Consider the following 20,757-nt stretch of genomic DNA (forward strand, 5'->3'; position numbering starts at 1 on the left):
TTTCCTAGAGCCCTAGGGTCCACCTTCCTTTATCGAGGGGAGAGAGATCCAAGGGGCAAACCAGAACCTCTTACATGCAAAACTTACGCTGTAATACTGAGCTCCACCCCTGGCTGCCAAAGCCAACATTCCTTTTTTTTTTCTCTCTCTTTTTGAGTCACACCCAGTGATGCGAAGGGGTTACTCCTGGCAGACCATATGAGATGTTATGAATCGAACCCGGGTCAGCCGCGTGCAAGGCAAATGCCCTACCCACTGTACTATCGCTCCAGCCTCCAGAAGCCAACTGTAGACCCTAAAAAACCCACTGAGCTAGTGCAAGAGTTAAGGCACTTGCCTTGCATGTGGCCAAGCCCAGTTCAATCTCTAAGACTGCTCAGGGGACCCGGCATTATCAGAAACCAAACCTGGGCCTCTTGGACACAAAGCAGGCACTCCAGCCTTTGACTGATCTCCCCAGAAAGAATTACTAGGGTTGGGTCTGGTTTTGCGTAAAACACAATAAGTCTTCCCAAGCACAGAGAGCACAGCAGGTAGGGTGCTACCTGCATGCTGTCGCCCCAGGTTCGATCCCTAGGACCCCATATGGCTCCCCAAGCACCACCAGGAGTAACTGACAGTACAGAGCCAAGAGTAATCCCTGAGCATCCAGAGGTGGCCGCCCCCCCAAAATTTTTTTTTTAAAAAACCAACGAGGGGCTGGAGCGATAGCACAGCAGGTAGGGCAGCAGGTAGGGCATTTGCTTTGCACACGGATGACCCGGGTTCAATTCCCAGCATCCCATATGGTCCCCTGAGCACCGCCAGGGGTGATTCCTGAGTGCAGAGCCAGGAATGACCCCTGTGCATCGCCAGGTGTGACCCAAAACGCAAAAATAAATAAATAAATAAATAAAATTAAAAAAATAAAAAAACCAACGAGGTCTTAAGAACTACTCCCAGCTCTGTGCTCAGAAGCCCTCACAGTGCCAGGGACTGGACCTACATGCAGAGCACGTGACCTGCCCTCTCAGCTGTCTCTGGTTCCAAAAACTTTTTTTTTTCTTGTTCGTTTTGGGGCCATATCCAGCAGTGCTCAGGACTTATTCCTGGCTCTGGACTCAGGAATTACTCCTGGCAGGCTGCAGGGATCATTTAGGATGCTGGAGATCAAACCTAGGTTGGCCGAGTGCAAGGTCAGAGCCCTCCTTGCTGTACTATTGCTCCAGCCCCCCTGCCCCTGCTTTTTGCACAACAAAGATCAACCCGGCCCCACATGTCGCTTGTGCCACGCCTGAGAAGGGCCAACCTAGCCCGGAGGCTCTTCTCTCAACTGTGAACGCAGATGCCCACGCCAAACCCAGACCCTGGGATGAGAGAGAATCCAGGGGCACAGGCCTCACGCCTGCCCATCTGTTGGAAAGCTCCTTTGAATCGCCAGAGTGGCTGGAGTGGCCGAGAAACCGCTTCTTCCCTGCCCGCGGTGCCCAGCAATGGTCAGGGGCCAGGACCACAGCCACAGGCCTGGAAGTTCCTTTGCTCCCAGGCTATACACCTCAGGGGAAATGTCCCCGGGGTGCTCCTATTCAGGGAGACTCCTGGTCACCACCCACACTGCCCCCCACAGCGCAGGCCTGGGGACTCAGGAGAATGACTGACTTTAATCCACCTGGAACGACCTCATTGCTGGTGGGGGTGGGGGTGGAGGAGGGTTTCCTGTAGCCCCAGCAGGGGGAGGGGGGGAGGGAGGGCAGGGCTGGTGCAGCTTCAGGCACAGCTGAAGCAGAGGACGCTGAAAAAGAAGGGGGGAGAAGGGGGAGGGAGGCGGTGGGTCTCGAGAAAGGGGGTTGACATATCAAAAGTGGTTCCTGAGCCCACACGGCGCACCAGCGCCAGCCCCGGCCGACGGGCCAGCCCCGGCCCCACGCCTCTTGGTCCTCGTCTTCCACCTACGCCACAGGCGGGGCGGATCCCTGAGCACATATGGCGCTGTCTTTCCCGGGGCGGGACAGCTGCCCGAGCCGAGAGCCCGGGACGCCTCAGTCCCACGAGTCCCTCTCATGCCCCGTCCTGCAGGCTGCACGTGAGGAAGGCGGGGGAGGAGGACACCGGGCTGGCCAGGGGTGCCTGCCCCGGCTCTGGCAGTATCCTCAACACAGTTGGGCCTCGCCATCCGCTCACACCGTCTTCACGTCCAGGGGCTGGGCCTGGGCCAGGCTCTGGCGCTGGGCCTTGACCATGTGCAGGCGGCTCCCGTGCAGCGTGAACCGGGACCAGGTGAAGAGCTGCAGCAGGGCGCAGGTGATGGGCACCAGCACCAGCAGGTAGAAGCAGCCCTGGCGGAGCGAAGGCGCCTGTGCTGGCGGCACGGCCGGGGGCTCCGGCCACGGCTGGGCACTTCCCACGGGGGCCAGCAGAGGTTGCTGGAAGAGGTCGTGACCTGGGGCAGAGCAGGCAGGAAGAGCACAATCAGGGGCCCGAGAGAGAGCCGAGGGGGGAGGCACCTGTCTTCACACAGTGGACCCCGGTTCCAGCACCCGCACTGCACACGGCCCCCCAGGAGTCCCTGAGACATCTCCTGCCCCACAAGATAAAGCGGAGTCAGCCCAGCTTCCTCCCACAGCGCCACCGCTGTGCCACAGACTGCCCACTCCCGACAACCCTGTGCCCCCCCGCCCCGTTCTCCCTGAGGGTGAACAGCACCATCTCCGCCCAGTCTCTGGGGTCCAGCACGCCCCAGGACCAAACACTCTTCCCCACACCCACCTCTTCCTGAGCCCTGTCCAGGCACCCCCAGGACCAAGCCTCAGAGGCAGCCACGGCCTCCCTCCAGTCCCCTCACCAAGCAGCCCCCCGAGCCACGCTCACAGTTCAGACCCGGCACTGCCCTAGGGTCTCTGCCCATCTCCCCACCTCCCTTTTCGGCCTCCCCTCCCCGCTGCCGCAAGCACCGGGACCTCTGACTGCACGGGTTGGCCCCTCTCTCCGGGACTCGTGTTCTTTCTAGCACCCAATCCTCGCAATCAGTCCAGAGCATCACTCCTGGGAGAGACCTACGTCACCATTAAGTAGCTTCTTCTCAGTCACGGAATTTCCACCCTCACACATGCCACTCGGGGCATCTTCTGACTTGGTTGTACGAAAGCCCGTCCCCTGCCCCAGACTGGAATATGAGTGCCATGTGGGCCAAGTCCTGTCCTGTCTTGCTGTGACTGCCCTAGATAAGCGCGAAGGGCAATGCCTGGCCCAGGAGGTGCATTTGTGAAGGAGTGGGAGAGCACGGGAAGAAGGGAAGAGCCTTCCCCGACCACCAGGGGCGGCCAGGCCAAGGGTGGGCCAGAGGCCATTCCATCCCTTACTGCCCCTCGGCCCCAGGAGGGGGATGCTGCCCAAGCCTGCAGAGCCCGCTGCCCGCCCCGCCCCTCACCTGTGTAGAAGCACAGTAGCCAGGTGCCCAGTAGCGGGGCGAAGGTCTGGCCCGGCTTGGTCACCAACGCCACCATGCCAAAGAGGAGCGCCGAGGCGGCCTGCTTGCGGCGGTTCAACACCAGGTCCTCGTCCACCAGGTCCGTGACCACCAGGGTCAGCAGCTTGCAGGTGCCCTCAGTGAACACGCGGTTGCTGGCCGGAAGGGAGGCGGGGAGAGCTGTGAGGGCGCGGGGCGGAGGGAGCGGGGCCCGGGCTGGGGTGGGCAGGGCGGCAGGTACCTGGCGATGAAGAGGCAGAGCAGGCCCGGCCGGTCGGGGCCAGCCAACAGCATGAGCAGGCTCAGGCCCAGCTTGAGCACGAAGAGCCCCCGCACCACGGTGTAGACTCCCCAGCGGCGGCACAGGGACAGGAAGTAGAGGTTGTTGAGGTGGGGCGCAACATAGGAGATGCCTGGGGAGACGGGGTGCAGCCGGGTCAGGGGCCCCCACCGGCGATCAGACGCCTGGGCTCTGTGCTACGAGCGAGCGTATCACCGCTGGCTTTCATCCCCACGGTCCCTGAAGCTAAGCAGTGATGATCCTACTTGACAGATGAGAAACAGAGGCCCCAAGAGATCTACTAAAACCCCCTGGACAGGGAGCAGAGGTGTGGGGGGGCGGGAGGCTCGCCAGTCACCACCCACCCACACCCAAGCCTCTGGCTGCTCACCAGATGCTGCAATACGCCGCCTCGCCTCTGGGTGGCACCATCACCAAGAGGAGCGCAGGGAGGGAAACCAAGCACTTCCACCCCACACCCCCCACACCCCCACCGCCCCCCACACCCTCACCCCCTTCCTTAGGAGAAGAGAGGTGGGACGGGGGCTAGATGGGAACCCCTACTGCCGATTCAGCTGGTTGAGCTGCTGTGTTTGCAGCCAGGCCAGGGTCCTGGGTACAAGTCTTTGGTCTTTGCCACCTGCCCAAGACCCCCACTCACCCAGCAGGAAAGAGCCTGTGGAGAGGGAGATGCGGTCAGCCAACAGGTGCTCCAGGAAGAGGGGGAAGAAGTTGCTGTTGAAGTGACAGTGAAACACCTGCAACCCAACAGGGCCCGTAAGGAGGCTGCGCTCAGAGGCACGCCAGAACCACAGGGGAGCACTGTCCCCCATCCTCAGAGCAGCCTCGTCCCCACGTCCCTAAAGGCAGGAACAAACACTAAGACCAAATCCTGGAGCTTATTTCATTTTTTCCCCAAGTGTTAAGGGATTATAAAATTGCCACTAGAAGTATGGAAAATTTCTTTGCCATTGAAAACACCCTCGTGAAAAATAGACAATGACAGAAATGCAAACTATTTCTAAATTTGGCTAGGCAGGTTGTAGGGCTGGCACTTGGTATTCTGAAACAGTTGCTGTCAAAGGGTCAAGGACGTGGCTCACAGCTGAGTGCACGTCTCACACGGGCAAGGCCTGGGATTCAATCACCAGCACCACCACCACCACCACAACAACAAATTTTTTTTCTTTTGTTTTCCTTTTTGGGTCACACCTGGCGATGTACAGGGGTTAGTCCTGGTTCTACACTCAGGAATTATCCCTGGTGGTGCTCAGGGGACCATATGGGATGCTGGGAATCGAACCCAGGTCGGCCGCATGCAAAGCAAATGCCCTACCCGCTGTGCTATCGCTCCAGTCCCCAACAACAAAAAAATTTAAAAATAAAAATGGTTGGGGCCAGAGAGATAGTACAGTGGGTAGGGCATCTGCCTTACATGCGGCTGACCCAGATTCGATCCCCAGCATTCCATATGGTCCCCTGAGTAATTCCTGAGGACAGAGTCAGAGTAACCCTTGAGCATCACTGGGTGACTCCCAACTCCCCCCCACTCCCGAAAAAGGATTGTCAAAAGTCCCCAAAGCCCCATATTGAGTGTGGGGTTATGAAGTGACTAGATGCTGCAAGGTTGATTCTGGGAACCTCAAAAGCCAAACCTAGAGGTGCTTGGAAGCCACCGAGTCTACATGCGGTGGTGCTCAGGAGACCAGGTAGTGCTGGGGTAGATCTGAGGCAGGCAGGGCAGACACTCGGGCCCTCTGAGCTATGTCCCCAAAGCAAAGGCATATCTTTCCCTTTTCATAGAGGAGGACATGCCCAGATGCACAGGGAGTTAGGAGCTCAGCTGCTGCTGGACTTGAAGCATCTTAGACTAGCCTGGACTCCTGCCACCAGATCACGCTGCAGTCCTCATTCATGGGCCAAGATGGATTTCTAGCCTTAAAGGCATCTGGGGGTGGGGGGGGAGGAGGTACTCCCCATACCTGCACCAGGTCCATGCCCACGAACCACAGGAAGTTCCGGTGGCGTGCCAGCTGCCGCAAGTACTGGCTCAAGGTGATGCTGCCCGCCTCCTCGCCCCCCACCAGCAGCCGCTCTCCGCACAGGCTAAAGGGCAGAAGGGTGTGAAGAAGAGCTGAGGCCATAGGGCAGCGCCGCCTCACGAAGCCTGGGGAACCCTCCCAAAGTGCCAGAACCAGACTGGGAGGAGGTGGGCGGGAACCAGGGGGCCCGCACCCAGCCACTCACCTGCCATCCTCAGCCAGGGCCGGGCAGGCAGGCTCCCTGCTGGTGACCTCCACACGCTGCCTCAGCAGCTGGGTGGCCCCCACAAAGCCCAGGCCAGAGGCAGCAGCCAGTGCCACGCAGAAGGCACGGAAGGAAGAAAAGTCCTCCTTGTTCCAGAAGGCATAGGAGGCAAAGACCGAGAGGGAGCCGGCCGCACTGAACAGGGAACAGTAGAAGTTGAGGTGGGTGCGGCCGTGGGCTGAGACGGCCAGGTCGGCCAGCAAGGCGTGGTGGTGCAGGTCCACGAGCGTCAGGAAACCATCGTAGAGGCACAGGCAGAGCAAGAACTGCAGGCCCGCGGGAGCCCAGGGCACCCAGAAGGCCAGGAACGACAGCGCCAGCAGTGGCCCGTGCCAGCCCAGCGCCCGCACCCGGGCCAACACCACGGCCCTGGAGGAGAGCTGGGGGCCCGACCTGCCGGGGAGAGGAGGGATGTCGAGAGATGCCCCGCAGCCTGGGCCCGGGCCCCAGAGGCAGGAGGGAGGCCAGAGGGTAGACCTCACACCGGGCGGTCCCACTGGGCCCCAATTCCTCTGCCTCCCGCGTTACCCCAGTGGGTACACGCTCTCCTCTGTGCCCTTGCCAGCCTGTCCCGGGCTAGCAGCCAAGGGTAAGCGAAGACCCACTTCTCAAGGCTGGGGGAGGGAGCCCGCCAGAGCAGCATGTCGGTGGCCCAGCTCTCTAGCCTGACAGCCACCAAACAGGCTGGGGGCACCTCACCCCAGGCAAGCCAGCCCACTTCCGCAGCCTGGACACAGAGATATCGGGACGCGAGGACCCGGATCACAGCTCAAGTGCCCATCCCCTCCCCACACCATTCCCAGCAGTGGGGGAGGGGGCAGGGAGCAGGACAGTTATGAGTCATCCCCAAGACACAAACCGGGTCTGAGAGCTAAGGAACCGACGGTCACTCAGCCAGCCGAAGAGGGGGTCGTTGAGGCTGTTCCAGAGGAGAAACACGGCCTGCGGGCACAGGAGAGATGAGGCAGGGGGGGTCTCCGGGCCCGGCCCCTGTCTGCTCACCACCTCTCAAAGGTGGGTAGGGTCCTTGCCTTGACTGTGGCTGACACAGGTTCACTCCCCAGCCCCCACATGGTCCCCTGAGCAAAGCCAGGAGCAAGCCCTGAGGACCACCTGGTGTGCCCCCCCCATCAAACTAAACAAAAAGAAGACCCCAATTTTCCTAGGGGCAGCCTGTACTCATGCCAGTGCCCCTGCTAAAGCCACACCACCTGGGACTGTCCCTCTCCACTCCCCCAGCAGGCCCCCAGGTGGGAGATGGAAGCACGTTAGCGCACACCCGTGGGCATGACACGTACCTGGCCTGAGGAGGCACCAAGGCCTCCAGCCTCTCACGGAACTGGGGACTGGGGGTGCCCGGCACATTCGACACCCCCCTGCTGGCCTACCTCTCCGACCCAGAAGGACACTTTGTTGATCTTGTACACGGAGACAAAGGTGTCCACGTAGTAGAGCAGGAAGACATTGTGCAGGACGGAGATGAAGAGGGCCAGGGAGCCATAGACCAGGGCTGTGGGCAGGCCCAGCAGCCGGGCCTGGAGCCCCCCCAGCCCCGCCGCCGCCGCCATGCCCGTCTCAGGCCCCGAAGCTCTGAGGAAGGTGCATGGCCACAGGCTGTCTGGCCATCCTTGTCCCTGGGGAAGGAGGAACCCGTTAGCGACAGGGATCAAAGCCAGCCAGGCCCCTAACCCCAGACCCTGAGTTCCGACAGGCTTGGTCCCGTTGGGAGAATGCTGGCATGTGAGATGAGACCCGGCTGGGAAATGATCTACGAAGCGTGGCTTCAAGCGCCGGAGCCAGCCACCACTCCCCGGGACTAACCCCAGGCAGCTGAGAGGCGTGGGAAGGGAAGGCAGGCGGCCAACCCGCGCCAGGCCAAGTCATGTGCTCGGGACCTCCTACGAGCCCTTCTGTGTCTGGGACAGAACGCTGGGCTTGCTGAAGCAATGCGCCTGCAGGACGGCCTCTGGCGAGCGACTGAGACACTCAGCCAACTCTCCCTTACTGCCTCTGAACCAGAAACGGGGGGGTCGGGGAAAGGGCCGCAGTGGTAGACCACGGGAGTTGGAGCAATAGTACAGTGGGTAGGAAGCTTGCCTTGCATATGGCAAGCGGGGGGAGGGGGTCGATCCCTGGCACCCCATATGGTCTCTGAGCCCTGCCAGGAGTGATCCCTGAGCACGGAGCCAGGGGTAAGCCCTGAGCACTTCGGGTTGTGGCCCAAAAGCCAGTCAACCAGACAACAACCCCCAAAAGAGTGCAGAGCACATGCCCAGAATGTGCCTGGCACTCCATGTGATCACCAGCACTCCTTGGCCCCTAGTACCACTGAGTATAACCCTGGTGGTCCTGGGCACCATGACAAACGGAGAGGGGGGTAATCCAGTCTCAGAAAATGCTCACTAAATGATGCTGGTGGTGGTACTGTTATTTTTATCGGATCCCTGTTTTATCAGATCCCAAAGTTCACAGCACTGTTACACTGTTACAGGGGAGTAACTGGAAACTCAGAGACTCTTAAGTAATTCATCCAACGTCACACAGCAAAAAAGACTTGAAGACAGATATAGCATAGCAGGTAAGCCTTGCAAGCTGCAATTTCCCTTCCCACTGGTTCAATCCTAGATACCACAGATGATCCTCTGAATACTGCGAGGGGTGATTCCCTGAGCGGAGTAAGCCCTAAGGACTGTGGAGTATGGCCCAAAACCAAAAGGAAAAAAAAAAAAAGGAGAAAGAGAGAGATTTTTGAACCATGTCCAGTCTGGTTACTAAACCCTTTTCTGTTACTTGATCTCTCACGTGCTACTCAGGTCCCAATGCACACAGGGAAAAGGTGCTGTGGTATCGGTTTCCATAGCATGTAAGAGTGATAAATATCCCCAACTGTTCCTGTACTTTGATTCCAGATATTCACCTCCGGGAACTAACCTAAAGGAATGTGTGCAAAGGTGTTCGTGGCAGCAGCATTTATAAACAGCAAAAAGTTGGCACAGCCCAAAGACACAAATAAGGGACTGTGTGAGCAGGCAGAACGCTCTGCAGAAAGGTCCCCTCAACATGAGGGAGAGAAGCTCAAGATAAACCCCAGGAACAAAGAACAAAGAAGCACAGTGTCAGGTTTCCAAGCAGGACAACTCAAGCACAGAGACGGCCGAGTGCCAAGCGCGGGAAGGAACTCAGAGCCAGGTTTTCAGTGGGCAGTGCTCCTCAACACTGCCTCACGGGGAACCCTGGCCACCACGGACATGCTGACTTGGAAGGGCTGCGAGCCCCAAGGTCCTGCACTTTGATTTTCACTTTGTTTGGGGGCAGGGAGCACTGGGGCTGGATCCTGGACTCCTGCAGGTGAAACGTGTGCTCCAGTCTCTGAGTCATCAGCCCAGCCGGGCACTCTGCATCTGCACAGGCTCCCGGCAAGCTACTGGCCCAGGGCCAGAGTCCAGGCAGCAGAGAGGCGTCACATCTGTCTTGGTATTTGTTTCCTCTGCGTTTGGGAGCCTCAGCCGGTAATAATCAAGGGCTCTCCCTGACTCTGCTCTGGTTGCTCCGGCCCACGGGGCACCAAGGATGGAACCTGGGCTCAGCTCACTGAACTATCTCTCTGGCCCCTTATACCTGGTTCAAAATCTGCAAGCCAGGTTAAGGTTATTGTTAACAGACAAACAGAAAATATTCTAAGCATTTAGCATAATAAACGAGGGGCACACTGGAGAGATTATTACTATGGAAGCTTTCAGACCTTCCGTAGAATGAAGAGTCCCTCAGAGAAGGCTGGGAGCTTTTGATTTATTCTGCTTTTCTCATTTCAGAAAATAAATCCCCAAGTAAACATAATCTGACCTCAAAAGGAAAGCTATGGGGGACAGGGTCTGCCTTCTGCCAAAGTCCCCAAGTTGAATATGCACCCCTCCTTTTGCCCCCAAAATACCTTCAAGTCCTAACACCAGGACCTGTGAGTGTGACCTGATTTCAACAGGATCTTTGAAGTTGTAACCCAGTTACTTTGAGGTCAGACTGGCTTGGGAGGTACCAACATGGCACAAGACAAATCAAATTGGACAGAGACCCACGCAGAGGGAAGATGCAAGAAGCTGCAAAGGCAAAGAAGATGCAAAGGTGGAGAAGGTGCAAAGGTGAAGAAGGTGGGGCTGGAGCGATAGCACAGCGGGTAGGGCGTTTGCCTTGCACGCAGCCGACCCGGGTTCTAATCCCAGCATCCCGTATGGTCCCCTGAGCACCGCCAGGGGTAATTCCTGAGTGAAGAGCCAGGAGTAACCCCTGTGCATTGCCGGGTGTGACCCCAAAAAAAAAAAAAAAAGGTGAAGAAGCTGCAGAGGTGGAGAAGCTGCCAAGGCGGAGTAGCTGCAAAGGCGGAGTGATACAGCTACAAGCCAACAGGCTCCCAGAACTGGTCACCAGAGGAGGCTGGATGAGGCTGATTCTTGCCTGGAGCCCCCAGAGGGAGCACGGCCCTGTGACCCTGTGATGTCTTGGTTTTGACCCAGACACTGAAAGTGTGAGAGCCCATTTTGGTGTTTCCAGGCAGCCCGTGTGGGGTACGTGATGCTACGCCAGGCCTGGATACTCACACTGGCCCTTGGGCCGTCTCTGCTCATTCCTGCACAGACACACGGCAGGGCAGCCACTTCCGCTTCCCATCAGTCAGGCCCTCGAGAGTCCGACAGGAGCAGCAGCAACCCCCAGGACCTGTCCTGGCCCGCCGGCCTCCGCGGCTCCTCTCCCTGCCCAGCCTGCCAGGGCCTCCTGCTCTGCCCATGCCGGATCGGTTCTTCAGGCCGGCTCTCCTCCAACCAGGCCTCTGTTCTTGCACCTCGCTGCCTCCACCCTCTACAACCTGGGGTGGGGCAAAAACATTTCAGGCAAAGAGAAGTCACAAGGAAAGTTTAAGCCGCCCGGCTCTAAAACACTTAGCCTGGAAAATGTGTTGAGCATTTCTGAGATTAAGTACTAGTGACACTTTCAGATCTTCCATAAAATGAAAAGGGCCCCACACAAGGATGGGGTGCTCTGGGCTAGGAAGCACTGGCATTCTCCTTCTAAATTTCATGTATTGGGGTTCTGGGGCCACACTCAGCAGTGCTCAGCAGTTACTCCTGGCTCTGTGCTCAGGAGACCAGATGTGGTACCAGGGAAAGGAAGTGGGGTCTGCCAGGCCAGCATCTTGCCTCCTGTCCTCTGTGGCTCTCATCTTTGTCCTGGTCACTTTCTCTGATCCCCAGTGCCTCTCAACACTCTGCGCCACATGGTCAAAGCCTGTGCGAGGAGTGAGGCGCCTCCCACCCATCAGGATGCCGATGACCTGCCTGTTTGCCGGGTGGGAGCCCAATCCCCACCTGTGACCACCTGCACTGGGCCCTGGGGAGAGCTTGGTTTTCCATCCCAACCACACCTCCTGTGAACAGCAGTGACACAGACAAGATGCTGAACTTCTCTGAGCCTTGGTTCCCTCACCTGTAAAATGGGGGTAACACAGCCTATATTGATGGGAGGGCAAGAGGATTAAAGGAATATTCCAGAAGTACCATATCCATCGGGTGGAAGACACTTAGAAACTGACTCTGGGCTCACTTACAGCAGGTCAGCAAGGGGCAGGGGAACCTCTGCTTTTGTATTTTGGGGCCACACCCAGTGATGCTCAGGGGTTTACTCCTGGCTCTACACGCAGAAATTGCTCCTGGAGGTGCTTGGGGGAATCATACAGGATGTCGGGAATCGGGGATCAAACCCGGGTTGGCCGCATGCAAGACAAACCCCCTCCCCTCTATACTATTCGGCTCTCAGGTTAACCCCTGATAAGGAGCAGACCCTTGAGCAGAAGCAGGTGGGAACAGGGCCTAGGAAAGTCAAGAGAAGGCCTGCAAGGATCAGGAAGCCCCCGCAGAAGGAACCAGAGGCCCCACAACCTGTCCACAGCTGCGGGAGGTTTCACTTCCTCCCCTGTTTCACCCCCGGAAACGAATCCCCCCTCTCACTCTGCCACAGAAGAGAACAACAGTCAAGCTCTTTTGGGGAGCCACAGCCTGGGGCCCACACCCAGACTGCCGGCATAATCTAGGGCGAGGGGCTTGATCACCTGCAGTCTGTCACGTTTCCACCCTGGCCTGGTCCAGGGAGCCCCAAGGCCCCAGTCCATCCCATCCCTTCGCTGAACCAGTCACTCCGATCATGCCCCCCCAGCCCGGACCAAAATCTGTCGTCTGGTCTATAAAGTGAGGGTGAGAGTGTCCTATTAGGGGCCCGAGTGATAGTACAGCAGGCGGGGAGTTTCCCTTGCACGAGGCTCACCTGGGTACAATCCCCAGTATCCCATATGGTCCCTAAGCACCGCCAAGAGTAATTCCTGAGTGCAGAGCCAGGAGTAATCCCTAAGTATCACCAGGTGTGACGCAGGAAAAAAAAAGAAAAAGAAAAAGAGTGTCCTCTTAGAAACTGTGGAATTACACTGCAAGAGATGAAGTACCAAGGAAAATGTCTGGCACAGAGGCTGCTCAGCAGACCATAAAGGACACTTTCCATGTCTCTGGGGTTGGGTTTTGTCACTTTAAAGGGCTTCCATTTCTTTGCTAAATCCATGGTTGAATTGTCCTGCCAGTACCCAGCCCTGAGGCCTCTCCCTGCCAAGCGTATCCTGCCCTCCCCCAAATTCTTTTCTAAAAACCACCTCCACACCTTTGTTCCTGCTGTTCCTTCCACCTAAAATACCCAAGAAAGAACTACACTCCATTCTTAGGCAGAGGGAGTGTGCCTGGCTTGCACACAAATCACCATGAATCCTAATGAGACCTCACGAATTCCATAAAACAAACAAGGCAAGGCTCTGATGGTGAAATACTTGGTCCCAAATCTCCAAGTTCTGGGGGCTGGAGCAATAGCACAGCGGGTAGGCGTTTATCTTGTATGCGGCCGACCCAGGTTTGATTCCCAGCATTCCATATGGTCCCCTGAGCACCGCCAGGAGTGATTCCTAAGTGCAGAGCCAGGAGTAACCCCTGGTGTGACCCAAAAAGCAAAAAAAAAAAAAAAAAAAGAAACCAAATCTGCAAGTTCTTAGGTGCTGGGACCAGTATTCACAAAAGTGCTTTAACTTAACTCAATTTCCCCACCGTGTGTGGCCCCCAAACAAAGATAGACAGACCTCAATTTCTCACATGCGCCCCACCCTTCCTCCACACTAAGGCAATTGCATGAGTGAGGACCTACGTTTGGCCCCCAGCACTGCAAGACAATTAACAATGCTGCTGATTCCAGGCTCAGTTTGGTGTCACAAGCCTTTCTGAGTACCCCAAGTCACAGGTCCTCACCCCTATTCTGCCCCTTAGCTCCTGTCTCAGGACCCAAATGCCTCCCTCATTCTCTTCCCTCCCGCAAGCTCAGCTCCTGAAAGAGCCTAAGGAATTGGGGCTGATTCCTGCTCCTGCGTTTACCAGACTCCACCACAGAGGAGATGCTCAAGACCAGCGGGGCTGCACCCCTGAACAGGCAAGAACGGCTGCTACAGCCCTGGGAGAGAACAAGAGACGCCATAGGCACGGGGCCCACTGTGATCGTCCTTTTCTGCTGAACCATGAGGCAGAAAGAGGCAGCCCCTCTGAGTAGAGTCAGCGAGCCAGGCCAGAGAGAAATATTAACAGCCAAGCTGACATCTTCAACTTTTACCCAGTGCCACTCTCCCGGGCTCCAGAAAACCACCTGGGAGAAGAGCTCAGAGCGGAGAGAGCTCATCAGAGCAGCTAGGCTGAGAGGGACACAGGGAAGGGTTTTGTAAACCACCTGGGACAACGCTCTCCAGGGAAGGAGCCCCATCTTCCGGCTTCTGGGAGATAAAGTACTGGAAAGAGCAGCCCCTCCTGGATTTCTGAAGCAAATGAAATTTGCTTCAAATTTCAAATCCCCGACAGTGAGTGGGGATTGGGTGGAGCAAACCAGGAATGCCAGAGCCAGAGCAGACCCCCGGAGCGAGGGGCAGCACTGAGCGGGCGGGCGTTTGCTGCTGCGGGTCTAGGGGGGACAGGGAGAGGGGGCTGCCTAATCCATAGGCATGATGTAGAACGGGGAATCCCGGGCGAGGAGAGCGCTTAGTCCTCCCTCCTCGCAGTGGAGAAAACATGACATCCCTTCCCGGATCTCCCTTCCCGGGGCGTCGGCGGAAACCGGAGGGTGTAAATACCCTATGCAAATATTAGGAGTGCTGACCTCTGAACTGCCCGCTGTTTCCCCTTTCACATCCCGGATCCCCGGCTCCCCGCCCCCGCCCCGCACAGAGTCAGCCCGGCCAGGGGTCACCCTCCATCCCATTACGGATGGCTGCATCCTCCTCAAGCGGGAAATGAAGTTGCACCTGATTGAAGGAGGGACCTTCTTCCTTTCCGCCGGTGGCCACGGCGCTCGGGCGGGTGAGCAGCTTCGCCGCGGGGAGCAGACTGGGCCCAGCCCAGGTGGCCCCGTGGCTAACTGAAAGCCGGCGCTGAAGCGTGCGGTGGTTCTGCAGTCCATCCGCGCGTTACATATCGGCCGACGGGCTGCTCTGCAATCCCGAGGTCCAGGCGTCACCCCAACTAATCCAATCGGAATCTCCAGGGGTCGGGCCCCCGCTTCTGGGTTCCTTTCAAGCTCCCCAAGGGCTTCTACTACGCCACTAGGGGGTGAGAACCATCGTGATAATGAAATGATCTCAGCCTGATGAGCGGATGACACAGATCCCCATCAGATGCGCCCCGCTCTCCCCGCGCCCTCCCCCGCCCGCTGCAGCTCTCACGTGGCCCGGGGGCGCACACTCTTGCACCCCATCCAAAGGTCTCTCCCAATCCACAATCTCATCACTTTAAGGACCCTGCAAAATCCCTCACGACTCCCTGACAGGCAACGTTCTATCCTCCTTGGGTCTGCCCCTGGGTCTGCGTGGCCCCCATTTTCGCCCTGCCCCAGAGTCCCGGCCACCCGGCAGCCCCTCACCGCAATCAAGCTAGCCGAAGCCTCGTCCCGCGGCTGCCCAGCCAGGTGCGAGCCAGTGCGCCTGCGCACAAGCGGCCGCCTGTTTTCACAAATCAGGCTCCGCCCCCACCCAGCGATTGGCTCCGCGCCGCTGGACCTCAGTCCTGCAGGTGGCCAAGCCCGAAGCTGCCGACGCCATATTTGTCGAGGGCTATTGCCCTTACTGATCCAAAAAAAAAACAAAAAACGAGTTCAATCCCCATCACTTCATAGGGTGCTCCCGAGCCCAGCAAAAGTGGTCCCTAAGCGCAGAGTCAGAGGTCAGCCCTGAGTACCGCCAGGTGTGGCCCAAAACAGCCTCCCCCCAAAAAAGGTCATCGACCCCAGCAAGGAAAGTGAGCTAGATTACTGACCCAGGAATCCTGGCTCACCCTAATCTTTCTCTTCCAGGAGTACTTAATTTCAGTTCAAGTCGGATTTGTTTTTTCTTTAGTTTGAAAGTATGCCTTTGGTTTTTGGGAGGCCACATCCGCTGGTGCTCAGAGCTTACTCCTGGCGCAGCTCTGAGGGACTGCTCCAGGTGGTTCTCAGAGGACCATATGGGGTTCAAAGGACACCTGCAAGGTAAGTGCCTTACCTGATCAGTTCTTGGAATGAAAAGAGGGTGGGGCAGGGAATTTGAGCAGATATCCTAGTTCAGCCTCCACAGCTACTGCCACTAGGCTAGTGGCCAGACTGACAGTTAGGAATAGAAATTATACCAGACTGGAGAGATGGCACAGATGTTAAGCCACTTTCCTTACTTGTGGTTGCTTCAGCCACAATATTGGTTCAATTCCTGACAATGTTTATGGCCCTGTGAGCACTGCCAAGGTCACACATGAGCACAAAGCCAGGAATATCTCCTGAGCACTGTTGGGTGTTAGCCCAGAGCCAGAGCCAGAACTAAGCCCTGACCACTTCCAGGAAATAAAGCAGAAATTATGTTACCATGTGGGTGTAAAAGTCCTTCTCAATGGGTAGCTGGGCTTGAAAAGATGCTGAGAATCTAGGAGATCTCTGGGCATTACTGGTGACACCACTTGAATTATGGGAGAGGGGGAAGGCAAGTACCACAATCTGGCAGCCAACAATTAGGGATAGGTATCAATTTGAATAATCAACAAAACTGCTACCCACCCCACTGGGGAAAACAAGGTGAGGGGTTGAGTGAGAGTTTCAGGGAGGGCCACTGGAGCTCAGACAGGCTTGGGCTCACCATGTCTGAATGATGTTATTGGTGGGAGGGGGGAAGGGCAGGCCATACCAGACAGTGCTTAGGGCTTACTCCTGGCTCTGCCCTCAGGAATCACTCCTGGCATGCTCAGGGGACCATATGGGTGCTAGGGATTGAATCTGGGTTGGCCACATGCAAGGCAAGCAGTCTACCTGCTGCACAATTACTCCAGTCCCTAGGGTTCAACCTGTCTAAAGGAAGCAATTTTCTGGTTTCACCTAAGTCCCTTCTGGCTTCAAATTAATTTCCATTGAGCTCCTGACAGGCTCTGTGACCCTGGGAAAGTGGCCTGGAGTTTCCAGTTTATGGGCCCTTATCTATTAAAGGAACACAATGTTGTCTTGTTCCTCAAGTGAGAATAACAAACTAGTTCATTTGTAACCTCCTAGAGGCCAGAAGAGGGAGACGCAGAGAGAAGGCCCCACAGGAGAGATAAGGCTAATACTGTGTGCGTCTTTGAGAAGACACAGGATTGAATTTGACGTAGACTGTAACTGGTGGTGTGAGTCTGGGCTAGTGCCCGGGGCAGAATGCATGTATTGTGCACCTCGCTGGGGCAAGCGGCCTCCTGCCGTGGGAGGTGGACATTCGCCCACTCCCTTAGGGCTGTTGTAACCTTGAAGTTAGAGGCTGGAAAGCTTTCATTCACTGACTGGTGTAGGTGCTTCTGTGCATGGCTAGGATAAGCCACTACCTGAGTGGCTGGGAGAGCAGGGTGTGGGTATGTCAAGCTAACATGAGAAAGGACACTAGGATACCCTCAGTGGTGGTGCGAGGAGGGCATCCCTGGGCACAGGCCTCTGCCTCTATATCTGCCCAGCAAACAGGCTAGCTGGCTCCTGGCCAGCCCGAGGTGTTTCCCTTTGCCTAGAAACCAGGAGGTGTGGCTGAGGCCAGGCATGGGGGAGAGAGGAACCCTGTTCTGGACCTCCCTAGCTTCCCCACATGCCCAGGACCGGCTCCCCCAGGCTGAAGGAGACACGTGAGTTGAACGGGAAACTACCTGGCAAGGGTCCTTCAGGGCTGAGGGCTTGGAAAGGTGGTTCTTACCGGGAGTTCCAGGTTTGGGCCCTGGTCCGGGGAGAGAAAAGGTGCGGAGGGGGGGATGAACGGCTTAGGAGGAGGTTCCTTAGAGCCCACAGGGGTCAGGTGAAAACACCTGAACCATATGCTCACACTGCAGGTCTGGGCCAGGACGAAGCCCCAGGTGCTGAGAGCCTCTGATTGCGTTTCGGAATATGTTTTCATACTCTCTGGCGTCGGGGGAGGGCGTCTGGCCCTCACTGCAGCCGGTCACTTACACCTACCTGCCCGCGCCCTGGCTGCTGCCCCCCATCCAGGCCCACAACTTCTGCAGCCGGCCGCAGGGCATGACCGCGGGCGAGCCTGCAGCGCCCAGAGAATTCCATTACTTCCACGGCCCCGCGGCCGCGCCGTCCTGGTGGGCCTTCCCGCAGGCTTATGCGGCTGCCCTGCGCCCGCCCTTCCCCGCAGCCGGCTACCAGGGGCCGGCGGAGAGGCCTGAGAGCGTGGCGCCGTGGCCCGAGGGCGGCAGCGTGCAGGCCGAGCTGCGCTGGGGCTGCGTGGAACGCGTGCTGGGCCCGGGCCTCGAGCTGCCCGACTTCGTGCTGCGGGAGCTGCGGCGCGTATACGGCACGTACCCGCACACCGACGCGCGCATCACCTACCGCGGCGGCGAGTTCCTGGTGCAGGCGGCGCCGCGCGCGCGCGAGCCCGAGTACCGCGTGGAGAGGCGCGTGGTGCACGCGCCATCCGGCAGGGGCAGCCGCGACAGCAGCCCGGCCGCCGCCGCCGCCGCCCCCGCCGCCGGGGCCACCGAGCGCAAGCCAGGCCGCCGGAAGAAGAGGAGAAGCCTCCTGGGCTGAGCACGCGGAGCACACGCGCCCCCAGCCCCGCGCCCCTCGCTGCCCCGGCACCTGCGTCTGCTCGCTAATCTGGACTGCCACGCTGCGTGTTACTCTCACGCTCCTGTTGGCGGGCAGCAGGGAGGCCAGGACTTCTGCGTGCCTGATCCGCCTCCGTTGGGCTTGGGGTGGGAAGCCCCGTGTGGGGTGGAACTGAGCTCATTCTCTCCCCAGTTTGTATTGCAGAGTAATTCAAGGACTGAAGTCCTTTGTCTTCTGCACCACCGTTTTCATGTTCCGGGTCGGGTGTTTCCCTACCTATGTAACGGGACCCCGATTCTCTGCCGGGATAGAAGGAGCAAGGGGGTTGCAGAGCCTGGGGCGGTATTAGAGTGGATGACCTCCCTACTCGGCTGGCCTGGCTGCTCTTCCTTCATCCGTTCTCCCCCAGAGTACCGCTGATCCCTCTTCTAGCATCCTTGGTCCTGCGGGCCACTTCCTACCGTCTGAGGATTTCTGATCTGGTGATGAGGTGAGAGGCAGAGCCAAGGAAGGGATGCTAAAGGCAGACTTAGAACTGACCATTTCCAGTTATGTAAGGGCTCTCTGAGCCTCCGTGTCTTTACTGTGAATGAGTGTAACCTCTTCCCTTTCTGCAATAAAGTTCATTCGATTTGGAATATCTGATGGATAAACGGCACAGTCTCCTGATACTTGCTAAAAGTCTTTGTGTCTCTGTCTCTGGGATAGGGATGGAGCGATGGAGGGGGGCAGGGGAGGGGACCACTGCTCCCAGCTCTGAGTTGGAGAGACCAGGAGGTGCCAGGTCTCCTATGCAGGTACTTGAGCTCTCTTCAGAACAATAGTCTTTTTCTTTGGGGTGCGGGCACACCTGGCAATGTACACACCTGGCAATGTTCAGGGGTTACTCAGGCTTTGTGCTCAGGAATCACTCCTGGTGATGCTTGAGGGACCATCTAGGATGGCAGGAATCAAACCCAGGGCCACATGCAAGGCAACACCTTATCTGCTGTACAATCTTTCTGGTCCTAGTTCAGCTGTCTTTAATAAGTTGAAGTTGGCAAATATTCTGGATATCCTAGGAGGTTGCTGGCAGGTTAGACTACAAACAGTTTTAGCTACCCGTGGCATATCCGATATGCCAAAAACAGTAACAAGTCTCACATGGAGACGTTACTGGTGCCTGCTCAAACAAATCGATGAGCAACTGGATGACAGTGACAGTGAACTATACGTGGTTCAACTGACAGTGCTTGATTGAACTGGGGTTGAGTGCATGCAAGGCAAGTGTCTTGACCCCTGTACTATCTCTCTGGCTCAGGATGGTTGACTTTTATCTTCGAAGCACCGAGGATCATGATTTTTTCTTTGTCCTGGTTCCTAGGGAGCTCAGAGGCAAATTTATTTAGTATGTGGTAGAAATCTTGAAACCTAAACTGATATTTAAATTTTTTAATTTACTTTTTATATTTTATTTTGGGGGCCACACCTGGCAGCGCTGAGGGTGTATTCCTGGCTCTGTGCTTAGGAATGACTCTGTGTATGCTCAGGGGATCATATGTGGTGCTGGGTTTGAACCAGAGGCACAACAGGGGGAGACACATGCCAGGAAGTGCCTTACCTCTTGGACTGTCTCTCTCACCCCACCTTTGCTTTTTTTTTTTTTTAATTAAATGACACAGGAGGGTTGGAGTTATAGTACAGAGCATAGGATATTTGCCTTGCATGTGGCCAACCTGTGTTTGATCCCTGGCACCCCATATGGTCCCCCAAGCCTGCCAGGAGAGATCCCTGAGTAAGATCTGAGCACTGCCAGATGTGGCCCCAAAACAAAATATAAGGAAGCAAGCAAACAAAAAACCACAGGAGAGTATTATGATGTGCCTGCTGTGTAACCTTAGGCAAATTATTTTTTCTCAAACAGTTTTCTTATCACAATGGAGATATGGTATCAGTACTTATCTCATAAGGTAAAGGGATAATAGCATGAAATTCTATATACAAAGTGTTTGCTACAGTACCATGTGCTTGTTCCAAGTGCGCAAATGTTAGGTTTTGTTTTGGTTTGTTGGCAGTGCCAGAAACAAAATCCAGAGCCTCGAACAAGTGCTGTACTGATAAGTTACATCCTAATCCCACAAATGTGAGTATTTTTTTTATTTTTTAATTGCAATACAGAAATACATAGAGCAAAAATTTAAAGCCTTTTCTTTCTTTGTTCTTTCTTTCTTTCTTTCTTTCTTTCTTTCTTTCTTTCTTTCTTTCTTTCTTTCTTTCTTTCTTTCTTTCTTTCTTTCTTTCTTTCTTTCTTTCTTTCTTTCTTTCTTTCTTTCTTCCTTTCTTCCTTTTTCTTTTCTTTCACTCCCGGGTGTCTCAGGGAAACATAGGGGGTGCCAAGGATGAACCCAGGAACCAAGCCCAAGTCTGCAGGATGAAAGGCAGGTTTCTTACCCACTGTACAATCGCTCCAACTCTAAAGTCTTTCTAATCTTCACCCTTAAATGAGCCCTAGGGTCCAATATTATCTTTCCTAATTGTTTTCTAAGCACATAGAAGGCATTGCACTGTCTTGCCTATTGCAGGACCTTTTCTATTTTTTTTTTCCTCA

The 20,757-nt window shown here is 56.3% G+C and overlaps 2 protein-coding genes across 6 annotated transcripts; one reads left to right on the forward strand and one right to left on the reverse strand.

Annotated features, from left to right (window-relative positions):
* Positions 1-1,620: 1,620 nt before the first annotated feature.
* Positions 1,621-15,084, reverse strand: MFSD13A (major facilitator superfamily domain containing 13A). Of its 5 annotated transcripts, none has more exons than XM_055119404.1 (11): positions 15,009-15,084; positions 14,395-14,580; positions 10,625-10,890; positions 7,421-7,666; positions 6,892-6,974; positions 5,973-6,425; positions 5,708-5,831; positions 4,387-4,483; positions 3,687-3,858; positions 3,407-3,600; positions 1,621-2,419 (listed from the first exon to the last, which is right to left on the reverse strand). In XM_055119404.1, exons 3-11 carry the CDS (start codon positions 10,649-10,651, stop codon positions 2,157-2,159), a joined length of 1,659 nt encoding a protein of 552 aa, XP_054975379.1. In that variant the 5' UTR covers positions 10,652-10,890; positions 14,395-14,580; positions 15,009-15,084; the 3' UTR covers positions 1,621-2,156. The 5 variants fall into 5 exon arrangements, with proteins under 5 accessions (XP_054975379.1, XP_054975377.1, XP_054975381.1 ...); XM_055119402.1 differs by having other exon boundaries at positions 14,395-14,691; positions 15,009-15,077; XM_055119406.1 differs by lacking the exon at positions 10,625-10,890 and having other exon boundaries at positions 14,395-14,691; positions 15,009-15,077.
* A 293-nt stretch (positions 15,085-15,377) lies between these two features.
* On the forward strand, positions 15,378-18,149 carry C11H10orf95 (chromosome 11 C10orf95 homolog). The gene is made up of 2 exons (XM_055119215.1): positions 15,378-15,611; positions 17,447-18,149. Exon 2 carries the CDS (start codon positions 17,502-17,504, stop codon positions 18,147-18,149), a length of 648 nt encoding a protein of 215 aa, XP_054975190.1. The 5' UTR covers positions 15,378-15,611; positions 17,447-17,501.
* Positions 18,150-20,757: the final 2,608 nt, after the last annotated feature.

The sequence above is a fragment of the Sorex araneus genome, chromosome 11 (assembly GCF_027595985.1).
Source record: "Sorex araneus isolate mSorAra2 chromosome 11, mSorAra2.pri, whole genome shotgun sequence".
NCBI classification, from domain to species: Eukaryota; Metazoa; Chordata; class Mammalia; order Eulipotyphla; family Soricidae; genus Sorex; species Sorex araneus.

Excerpts from the sequence above, each read along its gene's own strand:
- MFSD13A (XM_055119404.1), bottom strand. The coding sequence starts at position 10,651 with ATGAGCAGAGACGGCCCAAGGGCCAGT. Across the intron at positions 7,667-10,624 it reads GAGACGGCCCAAGGGCCAGT|GGACAAGGATGGCCAGACAG; the intron begins GTGAGTATCCAG and ends CTCCTTCCCCAG. Across the intron at positions 5,832-5,972 it reads GCCCTGGCTGAGGATGGCAG|CCTGTGCGGAGAGCGGCTGC; the intron begins GTGAGTGGCTGG and ends TCTGCCCTTTAG.
- C11H10orf95 (XM_055119215.1), top strand. The coding sequence starts at position 17,502 with ATGTTTTCATACTCTCTGGCGTCGGGGGAGGGCGTCTGGCCCTCACTG.